Source organism: Xiphophorus hellerii, chromosome 20 (assembly GCF_003331165.1).
Source record: "Xiphophorus hellerii strain 12219 chromosome 20, Xiphophorus_hellerii-4.1, whole genome shotgun sequence".
NCBI classification, from domain to species: Eukaryota; Metazoa; Chordata; class Actinopteri; order Cyprinodontiformes; family Poeciliidae; genus Xiphophorus; species Xiphophorus hellerii.
This window is the reverse complement of record NC_045691.1, coordinates 34,204,556-34,231,460: the sequence shown is the minus strand read 5'-3', so window position 1 is coordinate 34,231,460 and position 26,905 is coordinate 34,204,556. Positions and strand designations below refer to the sequence as shown.

The window sequence follows — 26,905 nt, the reverse complement described above, 5'->3', positions numbered from 1 at the left end:
GGATTAACTGTGGACGCAAGAGGAAGCTGTCTGAAAGGGATGTTCGGGTGCTAACCCGGATTGTATCCAAAAAACATAAAACCACGGCTGCCCAAATCACGGCAGAATTAAATGTGCACCTCAACTCTCCTGTTTCCACCAAAACTGTCCGTCGGGAGCTCCACAGGGTCAATATACACGGCCGGGCTGCTATAGCCAAACCTTTGGTCACTCGTGCCAATGCCAAACGTCGGTTTCAATGGTGCAAGGAGCGCAAATCTTGGGCTGTGGACAATGTGAAACATGTATTGTTCTCTGATGAGTCCACCTTTACTGTTTTCCCCACATCCGGGAGAGTTACGGTGTGGAGATGCCCCAAAGAAGCGTACCACCCAGACTGTTGCATGCCCAGAGTGAAGCATTGGGGTGGATCAGTGATGGTTTGGGCTGCCATATCATGGCATTCCCTTGGCCCCATACTTGTGCTAGATGGGCGCATCATTGCCAAGGACTACCGAACCATTCTGGAGGACCATGTGCATCCAATGGTTCAAACATTGTATCCTGAAGGAGGTGCCGTGTATCAGGATGACAATGCACCAATACACACAGCAAGACTGGTGAAAGATTGGTTTGATGAACATGAAAGTGAAGTTGAACATCTCCCATGGCCTGCACAGTCACCAGATCTAAATATTATTGAGCCACTTTGGGGTGTTTTGGAGGAGCGAGTCAGGAAACATTTTCCTCCACCAGCATCACATCGTGACCTGGCCACTATCCTGCAAGAAGAATGGCTTAAAATCCCTCTGACCACTGTGCAGGACTTGTATATGTCATTCCCAAGACGAATTGACGCTGTATTGGCCGCAAAAGGAGGCCCTACACCATACTAATAAGTTATTGTGGTCTAAAACCAGGTGCTTCAGTTTCATTGTCCAACCCCTGTATAGCTAAGCATGTGCTAATTAGATTAGTTTAACTGAAACTGTGAAAAACATCAGAGAAAGCAAATAGGAGCCATGTAAAGAGCACAAGAAGAGCTGAAAATGATACAGCAGCACAAGTGAACCCCAGGTGCAGAAAACTGCTTCAACCTCCTACAGCTGCCAAAATATTGCGGGAGAATGTGTGTGTGTTTGTGTGTGTGTGTGTAGAATAATTTCCCACTAAGAGCTTACAGTATATTAGCTCTCCCTTTGCAAAACAATAGAGCAATGATTGACAACTCTTCCAAAGTTCACTCCATCTAGGGGGGTGAGAGGAGTGGGGGAGACTCCCTCGGCAGGGCGCCCCTGAAATAACTACCATCATGCTTAAAAGCTCTTCATTCAGTCAGCCTGACACCGTGGTTAGCCCCCCGCTCCGTGTCTGGGCAGTGACCGAGACGGACGCTCATCCGTTCAGCTGCACGGCTTCGGGGAGAAGAGCTCAAACTGCTGTTTCAGAGCTACAGAGTCCAAAACAATGAGCTCAAGTACGGAGGCACATTTATCTCATTATTCTTCAAACAAAAACTAGTTTCAATAAAAAAATAAATAGTGACCAAATGTTTATAATTGTAATGAAATATTTTTTGTAATGAGACAAATTTACCTCCATATTATGTAGGTGTTATGGAGACAAATTAACTGAGGTAATATTTTAGTATTAGTCAAACATATAAAAACTAATTTTGATTTAAAAAATTAATTGTGATGAAAATGGCTAAAATTGTGATGAGCTTGTGGAATGAGAAATTTATTGTAAAGGTATATTTTGACTGAAAAAAAAAATTCAGACAAACAAAAACTAAGTCCAATCAAAAAAATAAATTGTGATCAAAACATCTCGAATCAAAATGACAGCATCAAAACCAAAAATTTGAGAATTGCAACCAAAGATTTCTGTTAAAAATAAGAGTTTGTTTTGCCAATAACAAAAGACAAAACCTTTGCTCAAAAATAAAATATTCTATTACAAAAATTTAAATTAGTTTCTGTCTGATTGTATATGGAGGTAAATATGTCTCATTATTACAAAAATATTTCATTACAATTCAAAACATTTTGATAATTTTTTAAAATTGGAATTAGATTCTGTTTGATTGAATAATGATGAGAAATTTTCCTCCACACTCAAATGTTTTGTGGAGAAATGCAGTTATGATGTCTGAGTGAGTGATGAAGAGTGTGATATAAACAGAGAGTGAGAGGCGAAGGAAAGCCCTCTTTTATTTCAAGTGTTGTGTGGAGTACGAGTAATTATTTCCTGCCGGGCTGAATGAATGCAGCCGCAGACAGCTGAGCAAAGAAGAGAGCGAGAGACAATGTTCTCCAAACCAAGGACAGCCTGGGAAAGGAAAGGTTGGAAAAAAATCTTCTTAACCAGATTCTGGAAATGGGCACAAAAAGAAGATCTGAGAAGAAAAATGATAATAAAAAAACACTTGTCTGGAAAAACCAGCACCTCAATCTGCATACATCTGGTGGAATGTGCTTTGTGCCAGTCAAAGACAACGCAGCCTGAGCCTGGAGCGCATGTCTTTAGTATCTAACGTGACAATGCCGCAGGGTTTCCGTTTGATTGCAGCAGCTCGCTGTGACGCGCTGGCAACCCTCTAGATGACTATCAACATGCATTCATCTGTGTCAACACTTGCTTTACGCCTTGGTCAATATGTAGAAACACATGTTGCCTTCCCCTCCAACAGCGAGAAAGATAATGGGAGCCGAGCCCAGAGCTGCCCATCCCGCTTGGTTTTGTTAACTACTCAGTTGGTGAATTTACATGCATGCTCCACTGTTCTGATCTGGAGCTGATTGGTTATTTTAGGAGCTTAACATTTTTAATGGTAACTATATTTATGTAAAAAAGCAACAACAAACAAAAAAAAACATAACAGCTAAATATTTAAAAACAACTAATGGACTAATAAAACACTCATTCAAAAGTGAAGGTCTGAATATATTTGATAATGTATGTTAACTGATCTGTATAGGTATGAGCCTTTAAAAAATAATTTTAAAAAAAGTACTTCTACTTCATAATAACCAATAAATTAGATCCCATTTCATTAATTTTGGGAGATTGACAGTCAGCTAATACCTACATGTGAAACTGATCTCATCTATCACCGCAAAGGTCTGAAAACCAGTCATTGTCCCCTTTTATTTTCCATGAGAGAATCGCTATATTTAGCAACTTTTCAGACAAAAATAAAATAAAATAAATAATAATAATAATAATAAATCGGTATTGGCCAAAATTGGAATCGGCAGTTCAGCCTTTTAAAAGACCGGTGATCAGTGCAACACACGCTTCATCAACAATCCAAAACTCAAATTTAGCAACGAAAGCACCAAACCCTACAAATTGTGATGTTATCCACTAATAAACTATTTCTTTTGTTTCATTTCTACATCTGAATTTATCACAACTTTATTAATTAAAAAAAATGCTGATAAGCATCATATGAATGTATTGCTGTGGGGCATCAGTTGTCAGAGAGGTCAAAGCAAGGAGCATTGTCAGCTCCAAACATGTGTGGGGAAGTTGAGCGAGTCCCAGGGAGCCCGGCTGAGAACAGCACCTAAAGAGCTGCCCCGGGCTATAAGCTCTGTTCAATCATTCCCACTGCCCAGAGGCATTAAACATTGCTCCCTTCATCTGCCCCTTGCAGGTTGGATTTAGAAGACTTAATATTTCCGTCACTTCTCTACCTCCTCCCCTAAGCGTTTAACAAGAAGCGAGAAATATTACTGATTTAACAGTAGCTACTAAATTATTTAGCTGTTTTGAGAAAATTAGATCACAATAGGTAAGCAAACTCATTTGACCTGTTCAATCAGTGGTCTCTGTTGGGTATTAACTGTGATTTTACACTTTAATTTAACACAAATAATTCCTGTGTGGTTTTCCTTGTTGCTTACTAACCTCAACTCTCCGCATTTACTGATTAACTTTAAAATGATAAACTAGAAGAGGGGAAGATGGGAGAGTAAGGCACATTTACTGAACGCACCCGATAGAGCAAATATATTTCAGCAGATAAGGTCTTTGAAAGATATACCAGCTTTTATGCTATGACTGTAAGAGCTGTTCAACATGTTGGTTGCTAGGATCATTATCTGTGCTTCACCGGAGCAGAGACTGAGGCAGACTGTCTGATTTCAGAGAGAGAAGTGGAAGTGATGTCTGGATAATCAGTGATGAAGCAAACATTTGACTTCCATAGACAGACCGGTCCGCATCGCTCATCTACATGTCTGCACACTTTTGTTTTCTTTCACCATTGAGTCTACTGTTCCACATATTCTTACTATTCCCTCCGTCCTGCTGCTTGTTTCACATGATCTGTAAAAGAGACAACTGCACAGTTTTATTTTGCACTGCAGTCATACTACCATTTGTTCAATGAAAATGCTTTTGGAATTTGTTTAAAAAAATAAAACCAGACAAACAGTCGTGGTAGATATGGCAAAGTTAAGGCTGCGTTTAAACAAGAATGCTGCCTGGAAACTGGCGCTATTTTCAGATATTGATTGGGGAAAAGTTCCAAATTTACTCGGCAGCTCCCCTGAGACAACTGGGGTCAGCTGTAGTTATCTGATGTCTGGCCAAAATATGGCGCAGTGATTTAAAAAAAAAAAAAATTTCTTATTGAGATTTTCCGCTATGAAAATACAATCATGTATCAGTCTGAACAACTTTTCTTTGTAGTTATTTCATGACAGTAATTATTCTCTCTCATATTAGATAAATGAAAAACAAAATAAAAAGTTAAAGTAACCAACATAGCAGCTAAAACACAGCTTCTCAAAACAAGGGTATTTGAGCAATTGCAACTAGGGTGGATATATCTGTATACATGGCACACTGCAGGTTCCAACAAATCAAAAATCAAACAACCCCTCTGACAACTGTAAGTCCTTAATAAAGTTAATTAAAGGACCCCAAATCCTCTAAAAAACATATTGTTTTGTTTTCCTAATATATACTATTCTTTCTAGTGGCAAATTAGATGACATCTGCTTTAACCACTGGGTGGCACTAGGTCTGTTGAAATTTTCAGGCTTGATGTTTATTTATGAAGCATTATTAATAAATAATGTTTGTACTAATATTATTAATAATAATATCACTTAAGTGATAGTCTGAACACAGTGGTGGTTGATTAGCTAATTTAAACACCTGCTCTACTAGTGATCTGTCAGAGAGTTGGTGTGTGGCTTTTTTTTCATTCTAACTGAACCACCGAATTCCTCAGAAGAGTTACACATTAAGATTATCAAAGTCAAGCTAACATAACTGACCTACTTATATTTTTTATTAGGGCTGTAACAATTCCTCGAGTGATTCGAGTAATTTGATTATTAAAATTCCACGAGGTAAATTAATCTGCCTCAAAGCTTCATTAAATTACGTCTCATTATTTAGCGCACCGTGTTCCGGCCAGGTGATTATTTGAGTTGCACAGCGCTCTCACTTCCATCTATGAGTTGTTGACCAAAGTTAAATGTTAGCAGGATAAGATCCAATTTTCAAGTTCGGTCTGGGAGGATTTTATTGAGGGATGATGATGCCTGGTTTTTATCATTTTTCGGGGGACCAATAGCCATCCTTAAAATGACTGGTGCGATGCCTTGAGCACAACAGCCTTTTTCCTCCCACAACTGGTGCCTTTATCAGAATGAACGGCAGGGAAGAGCACTGCATTTGTATTTATACAGGTGAGCGGACAGACTGAACATGGTGGGCAGCTGCGCTGTAGTCAATGCTTAATGTAAGTGTATCTTTACGGACGAACCAGAAAATAAATTTCACCTCATCCCGGCCGACATGGGTGGCGGCACGTCGCGGCGGTACGTAGCTGGTAGATGCGTTTCTATGCGTGATGAATGAAGGTGTGATATCCCGTTGCTCACATGAACACAAAAGCTATAAATGGCTGGGTGAGTTCATCTATTAGATTGCCTGAAGCTGAATACATAGACTAAAAATTGTTTAATATTAAATTAAATATAATTTCAGATTTTTGTATAACTTTTCTTCAGGTTAACTTAGAAAGTGAGCTATTATTGTTACAGGTTAGTTTTCTAAACTACAGAAAAATAATTGTTACGAATGCTCAAATATGAAAAATTGGACTGATGTTGATATCCAATAGTAACACTGCTGTTATGTTAGATTTACCAATATTTTATTTTGTCCAAAAATTTTTTATCCGATTACTCAATGAATCGTTAGAATAATCGATAGAAATATTAGTTTACAGCAGCCCAATTTTTTTTATTAAAACCATTTACTGACCTGTGAAATGTGATACTCTCTACCTTATGTAGTTGTTGTAATGTTGACTATTAGTATTAAATCACTGTGTCCCTTTTTCTTTGATATATCACATATAAATTTAAGATTTAGTGCGTTATGTTGACAATTAAAACCAACAGTAGTCATCGCCGGTGTGACTTCATGTTGCAAAGTGTTCATATATTCCATATTAAAAGTTACGTTAACTGAACAAATTAAGTAGCATAACAAAGCAAAATTATATCCACAATTGTTTCTGTTATTTGTCCGTGCATGTGTACAATAAACGTAACAGCTGTCCATTAAGAGCTGTGCACTTTCAGACCTGTGGAGTACTTCACACCTCTGTAGGGGGTGTTACAGAAAAGTTTCACTCTGAGACCTGGTTTCAAAAAGTGGCAGAGCCAGAGACACTGGTCACTGGTGTCCTGTAAACAGGCGGCTGGATTGCAACAAAATTATGGTTTACCTGAAGACGTGAGGAGAAACCGGAATCCATTAACTGAAATGCTGGCTACTCCTTACGGGACCTAAATGCACCAAAGGGATTCCTTGGTAGCATTGAACCTAACTAGAGATCTTTACCTTTCATCTGGAGCATTTGACACGCCAAACCTATTCTGGTTCCCAATGGCTGGTTTGTGGTGTAAATACAAAGAAGCCGTCCAGTCTGTCGATGATGTCCTCTGCTTTAGCCCCCCTGGGGAACTTTTGGTTGAGTGAGCACCGCATCTCTTCTTCTCACTTCAACCTAACGCCTCTCCCTGTTCCCGTCACTTTCCTGCTTTCCCCCTTTTGTTCTCGTCCAACAGTCTTCAACTCACATTTGAAAACACTCCCCACTCTCTTTCTTGTCCTCATGTGCCTTCCTCTGTGTTTTATGAAGACCCCCCCCATTCCCCTCTCTGCCTGTCATACTTATTCTCTCGTCTCATCTTTTCTCCCTCCACTCACTGGGTGGAGCCCCCCGATTCAACAGCTTTCTCATTGTTTTGTCAGATCGCCAAATTGGCTATTGTATTTAATCACTCACACACAGTCAAATCCCATGAAGTAATTAGGAACGTTTAAAGATAGCAATTAGCACGTAAAGATTAGGCCTACCCGGACTTCAGCACAGATGCTGATAATGCTGGATTTTTTCATCTGAGTGGGGGCTGCCGTCTGCAGGGGGGGTGGGGCGTAGAGACCTGTATTTAGAAATTGAGTGCCGGCGTGTTACTCTTATGTAATTCCATTATCCCAAACAATTTGCCATAATGTGACAGTGGTGGAATCCACAGATTATTAGAATGAGTCTAATCCATCATTGGAAAAGACAGACAAACCTGCACACACACACACACACCAACACACACAGTATGTGTTCATACTTTATCCATTCAGTCTCTACTTATCCTTATCTTTCCTGTTTAAAGCATGATGGTGCTGAGAGAAGCAAGTAAAAAGAAATAATCTTTACATTATAAAGAATGTGGAGGAATACAGAAAGTTAAGGTGTTCTACTTACAGTATGTCTACCATCTGGATCAATGAGATTTAATATCCAGGTTAACATATCCAGGTGGCTCTTGTTTTCAATTTAAGCTACTAATAAAAAAAAGTCTCATTCATACATAGATGCAACAAAGCTTAAAGGTATATTTTGCTCTAACTAGTCTGATTTTCCTGTGAAGTTATCTGGACTATATCATTATTAAAGCAAATTTAAGTACAACTGAATTCACATTTTATTCCAATATTTTATTCAAAAAGCACAAAAGCCTGGTTCAGCTTGGAACTATTTAACCCATAGATAAAAAAATTTAAAAAAAACATGAGCTTTGAAGATCTATACACTACAATTCTTTGATTTGGAGATTTCCGCATTAGTTATTATAAACTGTCATATATGAGGTGCTTCTCAATCAGATGAACTGGATTAGAAAAAAATACTTTACAATGGGATTAGAACTTTTTTCTGGATCTAGCAAGTCTGTGTGGTCTCTGGCAATCCAAGTATTTTTTACCCAGTAAGATGGGGCTCACATTAAAATACAGACTATATTGGCTGTTACAACTTCCTGTCTGTGTCATGTGTCCTAGCAACCCAACACAGCAAAAGCACTCATTAGATTTTACAGCATATGACAACTTTTCGATGCTGTAAAACAATTTTTCTGCAAATTATATCCGCACACAATTAGTCAGAACCACATTCAAATATTTTATGTTTGGACTTATCAACGAGTACATGAACCATGCATACTCTGCGTTATTCAATAGCACAGCATATGTATGCTAACAATACCCTACAACTTCTGCAAACTGGTACTCATAAGAAGCATTGTTAGCAAGAGCAACATAGGCTTTCTGAAGGCTGAATACGCCGAGTCAGGGAAATATTCATAAACAAATGACAGGGAGTCAGTAAAGCAGCTTTCTAAACTGAGTTAATCATGGGCTACAGCAACATATGATTGATGACAACCTGTTGCAATAAGCAATTAATTGCATTATTAATTAAAATGAGCTTGATCATTTCCATTCTGCTAATACAGTCATATGAAAAAGTTTGGGCACCCCTATTAATGTTAATTATTTTTATCTCTAAATATTTGGATGTTTGCAACAGCTATTTCAGTTTGATACAACCGATAACATATGGACACAGTAATATTTCAGTATTGAAATAAGGTTTATTTGACTAAAAGAAAATGTGCAGTATGCATTAAAACAAAATTTGACAGGTGCAAAAATATGGGCACCTCAGCAGAAAAGTGACAATAATATTTAGTAGATCCTCCTTTTGCAACAATAACAGCTTCTAGTTGCTTCCTGTAGTTTTTAATGAGTTCCTGGATCCTGGATGAAGGGATTTTTGACCATTCCTCTTTGCAAAACAATTCCAGTTCAGTTAAGTTTGATGGTCGCCGAGCATGGACAGCCTGCTTCAAATCATCTCACAGATGTTCAATGATATTCATGTCTGGGGACTGGGATGGCCATTCCAGAACATTGTAATTGTTCCTCTGCATAAATATCTGAGTAGATTTGGAGCGGTGTTTTGGATCATTGTCTTGCTGAAATATCCATCCTTCAACTTCTATAACTTCAACTTCATAGCTGATTCTTGAACATTATTCTCAAGAATTTGCTGATATTGAGTGGAATCCATTCGACCCTTAACTTTAAGAAGATTCCCAGTGCCGGCATTGGCCACGCAGCCCCAAAGCATGATTGAACCTCCACCAAATGTTACAGTGGGTAGCAAGTGTTTCTCTTGGAATGCTGTGTTTTTTGTCGCCATACAAAACGCCTTTTTTTATGATCAAACAACTCAATCTTTGTTTCATCAATCCACAGGACCTTATTCCAAAATGAAGCTGACTTGTCCAAATATGCTTTTGCATACCTCAAGCGACTCTGTTTGTGGCATGCTTGCAGAAAAGGCTTCTGTCGCATCACTCTCCCATACAGCTTCTCCTTGTGCAAAGTGTGCTGAATTGTTGAACGATGCACAGGGACACCATCTGCAGCAAGATGATGCTGCAGGTCTATGGAGGTGGTCTGTGTGTTGTCCTTGATTGTTCTCACCATTCTTCTTCTCTGCCTCTATTTTTCTTGGCCTGCCACTTCTGGGTTTAACAAGAACTGTCCCTGTGGTTTTCCATTTCCTTACTATGTTCCTCACAGTGGAAACTGACAGTTTAAATCTCTGAGACAACTTTTTGTATCCTTCCCCTAAACAACTATGTTGAACAATATTTGTTTTCAGATCATTGGAGAGTTGTTTTGAGGTGCCCGTGATGTCACTCTTCAGAGGAGATTCAAACAGGAGAACAACTTGCAATAGGCCACCCTGCCTTTTCTCATGATTGGCTACACCTGGCTATGAAGTTCAAATCTTTATGAAGTTACCAAACCAATTTTGTGTTTCAGTAAGTCAGTGAAAAGTAGTTAAGGGTATTCAAAACAATAAAATGATTAGGGTACCCAAATTTATGCAACTACCAAATTTTGTTTTAATGCATACTGCACATTTTCTGTTAGTCCAATAAACCTCATTTCAATACTGAAATATTACAGTGTCTATCAGTTATTAGATGTATCAAACTGAAATAGCTGTTGCAAACACCCAAATATTTAGAAATAAAAATAGTTAAGATTAATAGGGGTGCCAAAACTTTTTCATGTTACTGTATTTGAACGGCAATTTTGTTTACAGAGACTTCATAATCTATTGCATTTACTGTTTTTGGTTGTGTTTATTTGGGATATTTACAATGTCCCTCAGTTCCAGTGTAAATTGTTCTGTACAAAATAAAAATGTATTAATCTTTGAAAGGGTGGACCTGCAATATAATGGCATTATCAATATATTACATGAAAACTGTCTCAGAAAAACAACAATATTATTGTTTATCGCAATATCAGGCAGCAAAATTTGTTATTGTGACAGATTAAGAAAAGATGGGAAAACCTTTTAACCATGTAATACTGATTTAAAAAGAAAATCATGATCAGAACATTCCTAAATAAAATATTGACTAAAGTCAGAGCTCTCAGCTTCTCAGACACGAGGGGAAAAAATCCATTCTGTTTAAAATACAACGCAGATGAAAGCTACAGTATTTGAAATGGCTGATAATAGTGCAACAGTCAAAGACTGAGGCACCTCCAGACTTCCTGTGATCCCCACCATCCGTCAGCTTCAAACTTCTCCTAATGGTTTTCCTTTGGCCCCAAGGCTGCCAGAGGTGAATACAGTAAAATACAGCAAACCTAATCTGCAACAACACACAGTCATTCACACAGCAACAAGGTTCAGATGCCAGAAAAGGTTTAATACGATAGAAGCAACTTCACTGGATGTGTAAACTTATCCCCCCCCACCAAAATAATAATAGGCTAAACATTTGTTCCTACACAAACTTTTAGATTAGAGGCAAGTTCAGGTGCAAACAAGCAAAACACTTTTCCTGTTACAAGTCAGAAAGGGAGAAGAGTAAATTATTCCTCCTTGGGCATTGTGTTTCGGGTCAACAAGTGCCTCTGCAGAAAGGGAGGCCTCGTCCGGGATGTCCAGGCCTGAGTTAGGAACACTCATAAAGCTGGGTCCGGGGGTGCTGTGGTGGCTCAGGGGTTAAGCACAACCCACATAAGGAGGTCTTGGTCCTCAACGCGGCCATTGCAGTTTCAATTTCTGGCCTGGTGACCTTTGCCGCATGTCTTCCCTTTCTATCATTAACACTACTTTCCTGTCATAGCCTTTTCAAATAAAGGCCACTAGCGCAAAAAAAAACAACCTTTTTAAAAAAAAAAAAAAAAAAAAAAGCTGGGTCCGGCATTGGACAGGATTTAAACCAAAAGTTTTAAGAAGCTATGAGGTAATAACTTCTCAATTCATACCCCTGCCTTCATTAGCTCACATCACCTACTACTGCCAAGACCAGTATTGTGATTCCAGCTTCAGAGTGCAACCACTCTCTGCTAATCATCAGACAAATAAGACTGAACTCCATCTACTGAGTTCATCGTGAAGCAGTTACGTGGATCGCTCCCCTGTTTTGTGTGATGTCAGTCAAGTCACTTATTGTAAAAACCACAGCTAAAAAAAAAAAGGTTAGAGCGGAGGGACTTGTGAACAAAACCACACATGACTCATCTGTCTCTATCAACAAGCAACTGGTGATGTGAGTGAGCTGTGGCACAGGCGACTCATCACCAGAAAACATTCCCCAGAGCGGGAGTAGGTGTTGCCGTACGCAAGAAGCGAAAGGGAATCCCGTCGCGACGCACCCGTGTTTTTGAAGCTCAGTTTCCCATAAGAGAAGGTGCTGACGTTGCAGAGTCTTACTCTGCATCAGGTTCAGGGGGGAAAATGCCTGGGACATCTAAGTTAAGAATGGAGATAAAGCGTTGACTGAGTGCAGTTCTGGGAATTAGAGAGGTCTCTCAGTAAAAAAGAAGCTATGAGGGGATAACAGTAAGAAAAATCCTAGCAAAACAAGCAGTTATAGAACTACAGTTCAAAACTTATTTTTATTCATTGGCATTCAAATTGAGATCTGGTACTGCAATTTCTGTTGTAATATCATAAAAGAGAAGTTTTATTTTTATAGTTTTTATGTGTCTGTGTTGCAGTTTCAACCTGTTTTTAAAAGTTCCATACAAGTAAACTAATATTTATTACCTCAACCTTTTCTTGAACCTTTAACTACCACCTCACTAAATACTCCCCAAATCAAAATGTCCAACTTGCTAATGAACTGTCTGTGGCATACTGTGTTTGACAGCAATACAAGCAAAAATAGCAAAAAGGTAATAAGCTTGACCTTTTGGACAACTGTTTTAGAAACCATTACAAGATCAAAGTATAGCTGAATGACTCTTTTATACTTCCATCAAAGTAATAAATCACACTTGCTGGACCATTGCAATAACCTCCTGTAATCCTACAGGTAGATGCCTGCAATGTTTCACACCATGACGATAAGGACAGCCTTCACCACTGTATTCATCCAGCTATTATGAAGTATGGAGCCTCATACTCTACTGTACAAACAATCCAATCCATCCAGCCTACCTAGACGGATGCATAACAACGATGCGATTTCCGTCGCCTTCAAAAATCAAAAAACAGGATCCGAACAATGGCCACAATCAACAAGTATCCGCTCATAGACAGAAGAAGGCAGTCGATCAAAGTTGTCATTCCCATGAAGTGCGATGCAAAGCAGCAGCAGCAACAGCAAGGAGAGTAGGAGGAGGAGAGAAAAAAAAGAGAGACGCTCTGACAGAAGAGAGGAGGTAGAGACGGAGACTACGTTACCTTGTGGATGTGCCCTTCCTCACATCGCAGATGCTGCATTTGAAAGCCTCGGCGGTGTTCTTGAAGGTGCACACGCTACAGTCCCAGTAGCCGTCGTCCGCCGTCTGTTTGGCTTGTCTTTTTGGCCTTATAAAAAAACAATAACAACAAAAAAAAAAAAACAGACAAGAGACTATTAAGGGTCAAGTTGGGTTAACAAATGCCACCAACACGTTTCATTAATTAACAACAGAACAGAAGAAGACTGTGACAGCTCAAAACGGGCACAAAGGTATAGCGGTGTTGTCATTATCACCCCGTGTTCGAGACCCGGCCAAGGAGAGCTCCTTTGGGTTATACGTATCCACACAAAAACGGGCGACTATCCACAGCGTCCAACTGTATCGTCAGCTAGGCTAGCAGTGGGGCTGAGAAGCGCTGCTATATAAAAAAAATTCGGTACCGAAGCTTAGTGGGTCGGCACGCGAAACCGATACCAAACAAAGCCAATTTCGACATTGACCCTCCAAAAGGCTTCGTCGAAACAGAGTAGCGTTACATGGAATTCCCGGCGTCTCCTCGTAAAAATTTCTCTTTGTCTGTTAAGTGACTGGCTCGCAGGGAACGAGAAGCCGCCATAGTGACTGCACTATTCTAGCTAGCAGTGGCATACCCAACTGAAAAAGGGGAGAAACGATCTCTGCGTGAGAGAAACGCATCCAAATCTCGATCCCAGAAAGCACAAACCCGAACCTAAACCGACCGAGAGCGGTCGCATTACCTGGTAGGGCTCTTTTTGTCGCCCATGGTGACGAATAATCCTCGAAAATGAGAAGAAAGGGGGGCCTTCCTTTAATTGTCAGTGAGTGAAGTAGAATCCAGATAGAGCCGCTGCTGAAGCTGTTGGCAGACAGGCTCCACTCAGCGCTGGCTCGAGGCACGGCACAGCGACTGACTGCACGTGGTCATGTGACCAGGCGCTGGCCAATCAGCGGCCGCAGAGGTTTAAAAGTCTAGATGGATATTTAGTATCTATTTTAATAACTACTAGAGATATTTGACACTTCTCTCCCCAACTCACGCGCTTATCGCCAGCAGACACCGAGCTGCAATTTAAATATTGTTCATAATGCTTGTAGGTAAATCAAATGTTTGCCACGACTGAATAGAGGGGATTTAAAAGTCCAAAGAAGAAGGCGAGATTATTAAAATGAAGCAAAAATAATAGGTAATATACAGAAAGGTAAAGAAAGTTTATGTCAAAAGGGCAACTGTAAAACAGACATATCACTCAAACTGAAGCAGGTGCACCAGGAAAAGCTACGTCTGGATAATACCTTACCCTTTGGCTCGCTGACCTCAGCTGATGTCACTTCTCTCTCTGCCACTTGTTGAAACCGACAGCTTTCAAATTCCCCCGCAACGCATCTTCAGAACATGATCAGCATGTTTGTCATCATACAATTACAAAGTGATTGCAGATCATTTGGTAAATTATTTTTTACGTTTCTACTCTGTTTAAAGGGAGGTTTCAACTGTTTTGACCAGATTTTTAAGTGTTTTGAGAACTTCAACTTTTTTCATGTATTTACAGCCATTTAACTTTTTCACATGTTGCAACTACAAACCTCAAAGGACTTTGTGGAGATTTAATGTGAGTCAAACTGATGCATTGTTGTTATAAGTACAAGGTAAATGATGTGACATTTCACATTTTTGCAAAGTAGTTCTAAATGTATGGTGTGCATTTGTATTCATCCTCCTATTCTGAATACAATCAGTTTCAACCAGCTGATCATTTACTCAGGATGGCAAGAGCAAGAACAAAGGACAAAGCTACTGAAATGGAGTTACAAGGCAACATTTTTTTTTTCTTTATCTTCACATTTCTCATTAGCCTTTGTGGAGTAATTGAACACCACAAAATAAAAATAGTGAAGTTTCAACGACTAGCTGCAGAAACTCACAAACCAGAGTTGAAGGAAAACAATAAGCTCCTTCTCTAAGAAAGAGAACTAATTTTTCAGGTTTTTTTGGAGTATGTTCCAGACTTTACTCTGGATGAGCTGCAGAGATCCACATAAAGCCATTGAGAATGTGTACCAATGTAATATTTTTACTGATCCTCTATCTGGTCTGAATGAATGAGCTTTCACTAATTATGTGAAGAAAAATGAGCAGAAATGTCTTCAAAACTGTGAAAAGTTCAAAGAGTATGACTGTTTGCACTGTAGCTGCATGTTGCAGTTCAACTCCACTTTCCTCCAAGGACTTTACAGAATATCTTTAATTTCTTTGAAAAGCCTAATGGCCCTATTGTGCTCTGCTTTCTCGCAGAAAGGCAGTTTTATTCAGCAATATGCAGAAGACTTCAATTCAACCTGCATTAATAGCTCTTCTTCTCCCCCCACTCTGCCTTGTACCCTCTGGCCTCTGACAGGCTGCCATGGGATGTGTTGGCCCAAACACACCTTTCTTGCTCCTCCGCTCTGCATAGGACTTCGCTCACTGCGGGGGGAGACGGAGAGTGAATCATCTAGGCTCATTAGCTACTCTCCACGACCCCAGGTTCCCTCTGTGAATCCCTTGATTTCCCCCTGTTCGGTGTGAATGTAACTCCTCTCATCCCACTTTTCATTTGCCCTCCACCCAGAGATTTGCCTTTTGCTCATCTCATTGCATGCTGTTTTAATTGAGCTTACTGATGACTTTAATTCAGTCAAAACAACACAAGGTTCACCTTACTAGTTCTGTAATGAGCTCCAATGCTAATTTTTTGTTAAATTTTTTTAACTTGGAAGCCTTAGTAATTTAGCCTGACCATTACCTTCCTGTGCAATTCTGCTCGATTATAATCTCGCATCAAGGCATAGTCTAGGTTTTTTCCCATTCACTTGAATTCCTCTGGTAGAGTTTCAACCGGGTCACTGTTTAGAATTGTAGTTCTAGCAATGGGAGCAGAGAAAGTGAACAAGGTCATTCAGTCCATGTTGGTCACTCTTCCAAAAATTTAACTAACATTAACAGCCATCTTGTTCACCTCGGCACTGGCAGCAGTATTTTCCTGTAAGCTACATAGCATGGAAATGGTGCATTACATAAGCCATGGCCAAATGTTAGCATTAGGTAAAATCTTACATTTCAACAGAATCCACACATGCAGGAAGCAATCGTTTCTCAATAGTCAAGAGCCCAGATCATTTGGACAAAGCAAATACGGTAGAGCAAAAGGCTAGTTTTTAACCAGGCTAACAATAAATACCAGATGGAGTTAATTTGTATTCACTGGAAAAGCTCTTGAAGCTGCATATTTTGGTTTTTTTTCCCAAGAAAGAACAACTAATCTGAGCAGATTGTTTAAATCACAGGTGCAAAAGGGAAAAGAGGTGTGTAGTAAAAGAGACATTTAGAAACATTTATTGAGAGCAGCTGGTCCAAAGGTGAAAGAAGTGCAGATACTTTACTCCCTCACTGACTGCACCCTCTGAGCATGGGGCTTACATTACTTGGAAACAATTTTACAAGGCAAACAGTTAGTCCTCATTCATTATTTATAAGAGGTGTGAAGCTCCAGCAACACAATGAAACAAGATGCTTGTGACCTGCTCTGAAAGAACTTTAAAGACTTTTTCTTGTCATGGAAAAAAGGATGACTGAATTCCCATTCATGCTGGTGGGGGAAAACTGCAAAATTGAATTCCCTTGAGAATCTGCTAGTCACTGTCAGGATGTTGGTTTATCTAAAATTCAGTACCCCTCTTAATCTGACTGTGTCGCTCATCTTGAGCAGAGGCTTTGTTTGAAGTGTGAGGCGGACCTGACTTCCAGTTCTTACATAGAGCTGCTGCAGAAGAGTCTGGCCAATGAAGATTGAGGTGATACCGCTTATGGGCACGTACGATGTAACATTTCTCTAAAGTGCTGGGAGGAGCGAGGCGGGGCCTCTGTTGCAGTCTAAGCACCAATCAAACATCAGTATCGCTGCATTAAAAGTCAACTGACTTCACACACATATCAAGTTAAGTGACAACTTTATGGAGAGAAAATAGTCTCAATACCTGTGCGTGTATAATATTATATTAGATTTGTAATCCATGTAGGCATCTTTGTAAACACTTATGTAATTTTAAGATAAATGGAAAAGCAGCTAATGTTCCAATAATGTTGAAAAAACAAAATTTGGCAATTGCGTTGTTTCCATTAAATAAAAAATGGAATTAAAATCACACTTTAAAAAATCACTAAAAAAAAACATGCAGCTCCATGATACTCCAACCATTTCCTGTCATCTTCTTGTTTATGGTTTGTGTCAGTAGCTTAAGACTACTAACACTGATGGACATCTTCCAAGACATTTATAAGGTCAGACACTGATGTTGGACAAGAAGGCCTAATTTGTCTTCAAGGTTTCTGTTGTGTCAAAACCAGGACTAGATTTTAGTTGAGTTTCTTACTTAATGGAAACATTGTAATTGTGAAATTATGTTTTTTCAACATTAACATAGTATTGGCAAAGTTTTGTGCACATTTCTCATGGAAGCAAAGCTTGGAGGTCCAGCATTATTGACTTCAATTGACAAGTATTCACTGATCTAGAAGCCCATTCTTTCACAAGTACTAAATTTTATACATCTGTGCCAATGGATGTGACTGAAACACTCAATTATTTGGATGGGAGAGTGAATTCGTTGTGAATTTTAGTGTATCTGTAGAATTGAACAGCTCTGAGACTCATTTTGTGGTTATCTCCTATTCCTGCCGGTATTACAGTGCAGGATGAACACATTTAGAGGGCAGAGCAGAATTGGTATGATGTGTTTTCTGATCTCAGATGGAATGCATACACACTGGTTGCCATCTCCACATTTCTACAAATAAGTACCAGAATTTGGAGTGGAAACGCTTCCAACCATTGGCTCAGTTCTTATCTCATCCCAGTTTGGACCAGATGCAGATGTTTGAACAGCAGAGTCAAAGGGGGGTGGCAAAGGGGCTTTTCAACTAGTCAGCAAACACTTCTCTCTTCCCAGCGCAAAAGACACAAAAAAACAAAGCAAAGTCTTTACGTCGACCCAAAAACTTGTGGTTACCGTTCACCTTTAGTTAACCTCACTTTCACTTCCAAGTCTAATACAACTGTTCTACCAAAATCTACAACCGGGTTATATGAAATTGATGAGTTTGTGAAGCCTTTTGTGACATGTTCCTGGTACTGCTCAAATTATCTGCAGAAGGCAGAGTGAAAATAATACAGTCTTAACTTTCTTCATATTTGAATCTAGGAGATGGAACTCAGAAAATTCTGTTCTCAGGGTTAACCGACACAAGGTGTTCCGACCGTTCACCCAGCTGAAGCTTAAACACACCGACACAGTGCTTTACTCTTGATAGCCTTGATTTATTTTGAATTTTGTCAACTTCAATGTATTTTATTTGAAATTTTAAATTTCAATACAAAGTATTTTATAGCTATAAAGTGAAATTGTACACTGCTTCATAAAACAAAATCTGAAAAGAGTGGAAGTCATTAGTATAAAAATCGCTGGAGTCAATAGTGACCAGGGTAATTTTTCCCATTTCTGTTGATAATATATATTTTTTCCTTTACCATTTTATTTTTGTTATTGAAGTTAGGTTCCCAAAAATACATTTTCTTCAAGAATTATTTATTTTTATTCATTTTATTAATTTAAAGATTTATTTAAAAAGTCCTAATTTCCGTAGCCCTGTAAACCCATCAACATTTTTTAATTTGTTAGAACTCGGATCTGGATACAGCCTTGAAACAAAATCTAAAACAATATTTTGACACATCATTTAGTTTATTATATATATATTTTTGCATCACATTTGATATGGCAGGCTTTTCTTAGAACTTTTGGTTCTCAACAATGTGAGTTTTAGACGCAAAAACAAATGTTGCCTGTAATATTTAGAAAGTATGGAACATTTAAGGTAGTTTTTCCTAGTCATGGCACATCTGTTCTCTGTGCCTTCCTCAACACTGGCAATGACATCAACATATGGAGCTTGACAGTATTTTTCTCCATTTGTATTCTTTGCTTTTCACATTGGTCTTCACTGATTCATGTCTGACTGTGTCTAGAGTAGTTGTTTGAACCTCAATTACCATATTGGTCTGATATTTGATCTTGATACTCTTCATCATAGTCGGCATCTCAATACTTTTTATATCATCCATGGCTGGGGGACTTCAGTCATCATCATAATCCTCATAATCTTCTCCTAACTGATCTATGTAGCTTGAATTTCCATACATTGTCATGTTAATGACTTTTCAAAGTATTTTTTTTCTCTCTCTTTTTCCTCTTTTTTTAAATCTAAAATATACATAAATAACTGATTTTAATATGAATGAATATTGAGAACTCACATAAGTTTAATTACATTTATCGACACAAACCTACCTTGGTCCGATGAACCTAGGGTACATCGGACCAAGAGAACTGTCACATCCCCTCTACTCCTTCCAGTGTGGTAGAAGGTGATCAAGCCTACAGCCACATCCATATTCTCATTCTCTCTCTGGACTGAACTGAATTGGATCCCTTTCCACCATCCCTCTTACTTCTGTCAAGGAATTGAACTGTGAACTGTTGCCTTGGATAAGGAAAGGAAAAACTAACTTTCTGGGGGATTTCATGGTATTGAACATTTCAAGTATTTGTCTGTATATATTTTTGTAAATATCTAATACACTTCACTATATTTTGTGTTTACAAAGTTCCACTTCCCTCCAGCAGTCAAACCAAGAATCTTCTGGGGCCTCATGTATAAAGCGGTGCTTTAAGTCGGCATGTATAAAAATGAACTATCCGTCAAAGTTTGCGTAAATATACGCACACTTTTCCCTGGCGTGAAAATGTGCGGCAACCACACAAACGTTTTCTGTGAACAATATCCAACTACAAAGCGTCAAAACTCACCCAAATACACTTAAATCTGACTACATTTATTGCTATTTAGACCAAGAAGCATAAAAGCCGATGTTATTTTCATGATTTTAATATTTTCTTGTTTAAATGTAAACGATGGAACTGAACTTTATCCTCAGACAATAATGTAACACGCACATAAAATAAAGAAAATAAAAATAAAAGGATGTGAAAACCTCACTCGAATCTAAATAGTACTTTTCCTCATAAAGATGTAACGCACGTCGAAGCGCACGGAAAGCGTCTATGGGGTAAATTTATTCTCACTAAAAAAAATAAAACATGGTTGGATCAGCAGAGTGAGTCTAAACAGGTCAGGTTTGATTATTTTTAAGGTGACCAAAGTGTGTATACAATCACATATACTTAGCTGTGCTAAGGTGAGCCGCGTAATTGTGAAGCGCTTTGGCTCTGATGGAGAACATCGCCAATGGAAGGATTCAGAGAGAACGTGTGTTCAGAGATCATATTGATCTGCTGGGAAATGTTGATGATGGTTATTAGTGTTTAGATTGCCCGGACTGATCATCCCGGAGCTCTGAGCAAAACTTAAAGAAGGAGCCATACGTTAACGGTGCCGGTGTAACTGCAGTCAACCTTCAATCGAGCCAGGCCCATTTTGTTAATGCGCCTGTATGAACGGAAAGCATCTCTGTTCTGTAAATGTGCAACTTATGAACATGATTTCTCTATTTAGAATAAATGTCCACATTCCCCACTCAAATTCCTTTCTGACTCGCTGTCTGTCTTTAAATTCCGGCTGAACGCTCTATTGTTCAAACAGGCATTTGTACTTGGATCTCTTTATTTTCTTTTTTTATTATTTGGATTTTTTTTTTTTACTTTAAAATGTATTATTTTTATTTCTGTGAAGTGACCTTATGTGCCCTGAAAGCACCTTTTAAATCAAATATATAATAATTATTATTATAAATACTTATTCTGCTACAAACAAGGACGTTGCCATGGTTATTGCTTCACGTGGTGGCAGACTTCCGGTATTTATACTAATTTACATATGTATTTTTGGATGGTGACAGGGCGGGCCAGCAGCTGCTCTATTTCCCACAAATTGGGATTTTTAAAGGAAAGGTGCGCAGCTACGTGCCTGGCAACGGCTTTATACACGCCGATGTTTTAGTGCGCCGCACTTTTCTAAATTTGACCATACGCCAAGTTTTAGTGTGAAAACTGCACACTCTTTTATACTTGAGGCCCCTGGTGATTGAAACTTACCCGATCTTTTTTGTAAAATCACTCAATTTCAAATCATATCAAATCAGATATGATTTGATCTGGACCATTCACTAATAGCTTTGGGTGTATGAAACCTTTTCCTCAGTCTCAAGCTTTTTGAAGCCTTTGGTTTGTTGAAACTTTTAGTTCTACACACAGCTACATTCAAACATCATGGAATATTTCATGGTTGATTGGGAAATAAGATATTTGGCGATATTGTTTCAGAACCATGGTTTCCTGGGAGTACTTTCTAAGGAGGCGCTGAGAAGTAAAGGAGAGTTTGAGAGAGTTTGTGATGGTGAGTGAAGGTGTGTGTTTGATGTATTTGGTAGTGGGTAGATATATTTTTAATTTCTTAGGTATTATTCAGGTAGACTTACTTGGATATTAATGTTTGGTTGGCCCAGGGAGTGCTGATGTTCTCAGGTTGCCGCAGGTGGATATTCCCAGACTGCCAAGCATGGCTAATGAGGTGGTTTCAGAGTAGGACTCTTGGTCAGGTTACGTCAAGATTATTTGTATAGCATTTTTCAGCAACAAGTCAGTTCAAAGTTAGCTATGCCATTGCCTTCCTATGCAGTTCCATTCAATTCTAATCTTGTTTCACAGCTCAGTCTAGGCTTCCTCCTGTTTACTTGGAAACCTCTATTAGAATATATCCAATCAGCAAACAGAAGGAGAAGTTGTGAACAATGACATTGATTTTCTGAACTCTTTTAGAATTGTAGTCTGCCTGTAGATTTGGCAGAGGAGGAAGTGAACAAAGCCGTTCAGTCCGTGTTGACCACACTTAAAAATTTTGAAATGACATTGAGTCACCTCAGTTGGCTTGGCACTTCTCTCTTTGTAGTGGAAGATGGTTGTTTACAGCGCAGACAATTTTCAACAAGCTTCATAGTGTAGAACTTACACATTACATACACTCACCGGCCACTTTATTAGGTACACCTTGCTAGTACCGGGCTGGACCCTCTTTTGTCTTCGGAACTGCCTTAATCCATAGATTCAACAAGGTACTGGAAACATTCCTCAGAGAGTCTGGTCCATATTGTCATGACAGCATCACACAGTTGCTCCAGATTTGTCGGCTGCACATCCATGATTCGAATCTCTCATTCCACCACATCCCAAAGGGGCTCTATTGGATTGAGTTCTGTTAACTGTGGAGGCCATTGAGTTCAGTGAGCTCATCGATGTGTTCAAGAAACCAGTCTGAGATGATTCACATGATTTATGACATGGGGCGTTATCCTGCTGGAAGTAGCCATCAGAAGATGGGTACACTGTGGTCATAAAGGGATGGACATGGTCAGCAACAATACTGAGGTGGCATTGACACGATGCTCAATTAGTACTAATGGACCCAAAGTTTGCCAGGAAAATATCCCCCACACCATTTTACCACCACCAGCCTGAACCGTGGATACAAGGCAGGATGGATCCATGCTTTCATGTTACTGGTGCCAAATTCTGACCCTACCATCCAAATGTCACAGCAGAAATTGAGACTCATCAGAACAGGCAACGTTTTTCCAATTTTCTATTGTCCATTTTTGGTTAGTCTGTGTGAATTGTAGCCTCAGTTTCCTGTTCTTAGCTGACAGGAGTGGCACCTGGTGTGGTCTTCTGCTGCTGTAGCTCGTCCACCTCAAGGTTTGATGTGTTGTGCATTCAGAGATCCTTTTCTGCATACCTTGGTTGTGGTTATTTCAGTTATTGTTGCTGTTCTATCAGCTGGAACCAGTCTGGCCATTCTCCTCTGACCTCTGGCATCAACAAGGCATTTGTGCCCACAGAACTGCCACTCACTGGATATTTTCTCTTTATCGGACCATTCTCTGTAAACCCTAGAGATGACTGTGCATGAAAATCCCAGTAGATTAGCAGTTTGTGAAATACTCAGACCAACCCATCTGGCATTTGTGATAATTAGCAGTTGGACAGGTGTACCTAATAAAGTGCCGATGAGTGTATGTCATGGCCAAACATGAGCTATTGGGTAAAGTTTAAAACTTCAACCTCCAGGAAGAAATTGTTTCTCAACAGCTGAGAGTCCAGACCCAATCCTTCGAAGCAAAGCGTAGATCAAGAGCCTGGTTTTTACCAAAATAGAGCAATAAAAATATTATACAGTAACTGATTGGTTCTTGGTCATAGCCTGAAGTCATGATTTCCATGGAGGAGTCTTCAGAGAGGACTCGAGGAAAGATTCAATGTGGTTCCTAAGAAGACAATGACATGAAAGACATGGAGAGCAGGAGAAGAGGATTACCCCGTCTGCTGATTATGTAGTGATGAATGAGTATCATGTCTTGAGTGGGTGAATTGATGAGATGACTCTCAGGTGTGAAGCAGAAGCCCTGCACACACCACGGTGCCAAGCAGGAAGGAAAAAAAGTCACAACAACCCAAGAACTGAGACTCTTTCATTCAGGTTTGCCCTGCATTTAGCTCTTTCAATCTTCCAACCAACTTTGACCCTGATAAAAAAAAGGCATTCCCACAGCATGAATGTTGCCACCACTGTATTTTATCATGCGAATTAATGTGATCAAGGTGGTTTTTCCACCCGCGCATAGTGTTTTGCATGTACTTCTTTATTTGTGTCCACAATACGAGTTGTGGCAAACTGGAACTGGGACATCTTATGGCTTTCTTTCAACAATTGCTTTCTTCTTCCTCCTGCTCTATAAAGTCACGGTTTGGAGAGTGCATGACGAACAGTTGAGCCTAAAGTCTACCTCACTTTACATTTAACGGCAAAAGGTTGCAGGGTGTGTTACACACACAATTCACACATGGCATTCAGTTTAATGAAACTGTCGCAAAGAGTGTGCCACACCTTCTTTCAGGCACCTTCCTACGTGGACAACGTCTGAGCAATTTTCATCCAAGGCTTTGTAGTTATTTGACAATCTTTGTTGGTATTTTGTGAAGAATTGTACAAATGTAAGTTATTCTTTACTGCATCTGATAAACTCTACTCAAAAGTGTTCATGTCGCCTGCGAATGCAAAAACTGAGTAGTGGAAGTGAAATGTGAACATTACTGCATAAGACATGGCCACAAAATCTGACCAATCACACAAAACTTTGCAGCGAGCTTTGCGTCAAATAGTTTAATCCGGACCTGGTGTTGAGAAAAGGAGGTGGACAATTCCCTACAAACAAGATGACGCAATTTTGGTTACACGACTACGTCATTACAAATATGTGCAAAACTTTATCAATATTTTACTAAAAATATAATTTTACAATTGTGGTGTTTCCATTAAATGAGAGATTCCATAAGTCTTTAGAAGACATGTTGTGTCATGATCCTCCTTCTACTTCCTGTTGTTTTCTTTGTGGTTTGCTCCAGTATTAACCTCCAGTTGATGATCATGTGATGAGAAAAAAAGTATTTCCACACTGAATCTTATCACCTTAAATTTAAGGGAATTAAATTAAATTGTACCAAGTTCAGTTACTGGGGATGATGAGATTTGATAGTAAGAAGAAAACTTTAAAAACAGCAAAAACAAAAAAGAAAAAGAAAACATTTTTCAGAATTAAACTTTTATAAGCTCGAGTGATGTATTCCTGAAGGACGTCTGCTTCTGTCTGTTTTTGAAATCTTTTTTTTCCAAAGCCGTGCACAGAATATTACATGGCCGGATCCGAAAAGTTACTTCCATTCAACTGTATTCTTGTAGGCTTTCATAGGCTAACCACAGCAAGAAACAAAAATCTGCACAAGGACATCATCACTTTCGCTCAAGCAGCAAACAGTCTGGCAATTAAATTTAATAAAGCAAAGTCTGTTCCATTTTCTAAAGGCCCTCTTTTCTCAAGTACTTGAGCAGTGAGCAGCTCTGCAATTTAAACAGAGGAGCACACTGTGTAATTTCAATATGCTGCTAAATCATTTATGTGGGAGCTCGGAAAGATGCTGCAGCATATCATAGTCTGGAAAAAGCTGCAGAACCTGGGAAAAATAGAGGAAAAATCGTTTTTTTCTCATCTCAGCCTGGTCTCTATTCCCTCTGCTTCCCGAAATCATCCAACTAAAGAGATAAGTTGAATGAGTGGAAAATTAGAACACTAAAAAATGCAGAAGACTAGTGAAGACATCTTGCTCTACCTTTATCTATTTACCACTCTTTGAAAGAAAGCAAGTTGTTATTAAACACGTTTCACAGAACTCCCTGACACGTTCTCGGCCTAATCTTGCATGCCAGGAGAGAAACCCACAGAGATTGACACAGTTTTAAAGCCTTATGTTGGAGCATGCACACTGACATGAAACCAAGTGTTTGTTGACTTTGATGCAGTCGGTGTTATCATGACAGCATCCAGAGTCCGCTATTTTTCCATGTAGATCTACATCACCTCCCTCTTTCAACTGCCAGAAAACATCCACAGGACGCCGCCTCTGTCTGCTTTGGGAGTTGTTGCCTTCATATAATTAGCTCGCTTTTTTTCTGCCCATCTTTCTTTTTTATCCACACCTGCTGTCTGGTTTCAGAGAGCAATCTCGTGTGACATTACACAAATTTACTCTTCAAACAGATCCTCAAACAGTTCTTTGCTGCCATGCTCGCTTTGAACAGCCACTTCTGACTTGGCTCTCCGTTCAACCTCGTACAGTTCGAACAAGCTCTCCAACAACTTAAAGAATAGTGGGGTGAACAAGCACACTGAAGGAAAGTGTTTCCACTTCTGCTCTGGAGAACAGACACTTTGATGATGGTAGTTTTTAACTTCTCTGCAAGAAAAGCATTGCCTTGTGAAAGCATATACTGTGTTTGCCTTGAACTTTTCCACATTCTATCAGGTTAGAAATACAAACATACAATTTCAAAATCCCTTCAATACTGACATCACAATTGGCCAACATTGTCCCTCACCTAGCAACCCTAGTGGAGCTCTGCCTACTTCAACCAAAACAAATATGATTCTAACCCTAGTGGGAGAAATATTTTGTGTTCTTTTATGAAAGACAAAAGACCGCTAAAATCTGACACCTCTCAATTTTTGTTCACATTTTGTGAGGAAGGAAGTTGCGCCCAGTGTCTTCTTCAGAGGTTTTTATGGCATGTCCTTCAGTGGTTCATGGTGTAGTGCCACCACAGGCAGGGGGGGGAAACAGGTTTTTCAAAGCATGAACGTGAACTGCACCAGCTGAAAATGTAACAAATGTTTCAATTTTGGTCCCAAATCAAAACAGTCTACTTGACCATCCCTGGCTTAGAGTCATAGACACATACTTTGCTTCATAGCATTACTTCTCATCTCCAACCTGCTCTTCAGACAGACCAACAGTCATCTTTATCTCCATGCTCATTCTTTGCTGTGCCCTGTCTTGCCATGGTGAAACTCCAGAAGGAGCAGTATGAGACATGTGGACATGTCTGGAGGGACATTGTGGGGGGGACAAGTAGGCAGATGAGGAAGAAACGGGGGAAATTTGAGGACACAGTTTCCTTCAGCTTTGGAATGTTTTCATGTGTGTTCCTGTTTGGAGAGGCCGTTCACTGCTACCAGCAGCTGACAGGAAACCGCATACTCCTTACTGGGGGCTGATAAGAAGGGGTGAGAGGAGGAGAAGATGGGAGGGGTGCTTTAGCAAACCTTCAGGAAGGTAGATTATCCCACAAAATGCTGGC

The 26,905-nt window shown here is 39.4% G+C and overlaps 1 protein-coding gene across 2 annotated transcripts in view; it reads right to left on the bottom strand.

Moving 5' to 3' along the window:
- Positions 1-14,009, bottom strand: part of rybpb (RING1 and YY1 binding protein b) — a 32,167-nt gene extending 18,158 nt beyond the window's left edge. For both annotated transcript variants that reach the window (XM_032548985.1, XM_032548986.1), the window contains exons 1-2: positions 13,845-14,009; positions 13,085-13,210 (exon numbers count right to left, since the gene is read on the bottom strand). In XM_032548985.1, coding sequence (XP_032404876.1) covers positions 13,085-13,210; positions 13,845-13,870 — 152 coding nt within the window. In that variant the 5' untranslated portion in view covers positions 13,871-14,009. The remainder of the gene's footprint in view (positions 1-13,084; positions 13,211-13,844) is intronic.
- Between the last annotated feature and the right edge of the window lie 12,896 nt (positions 14,010-26,905).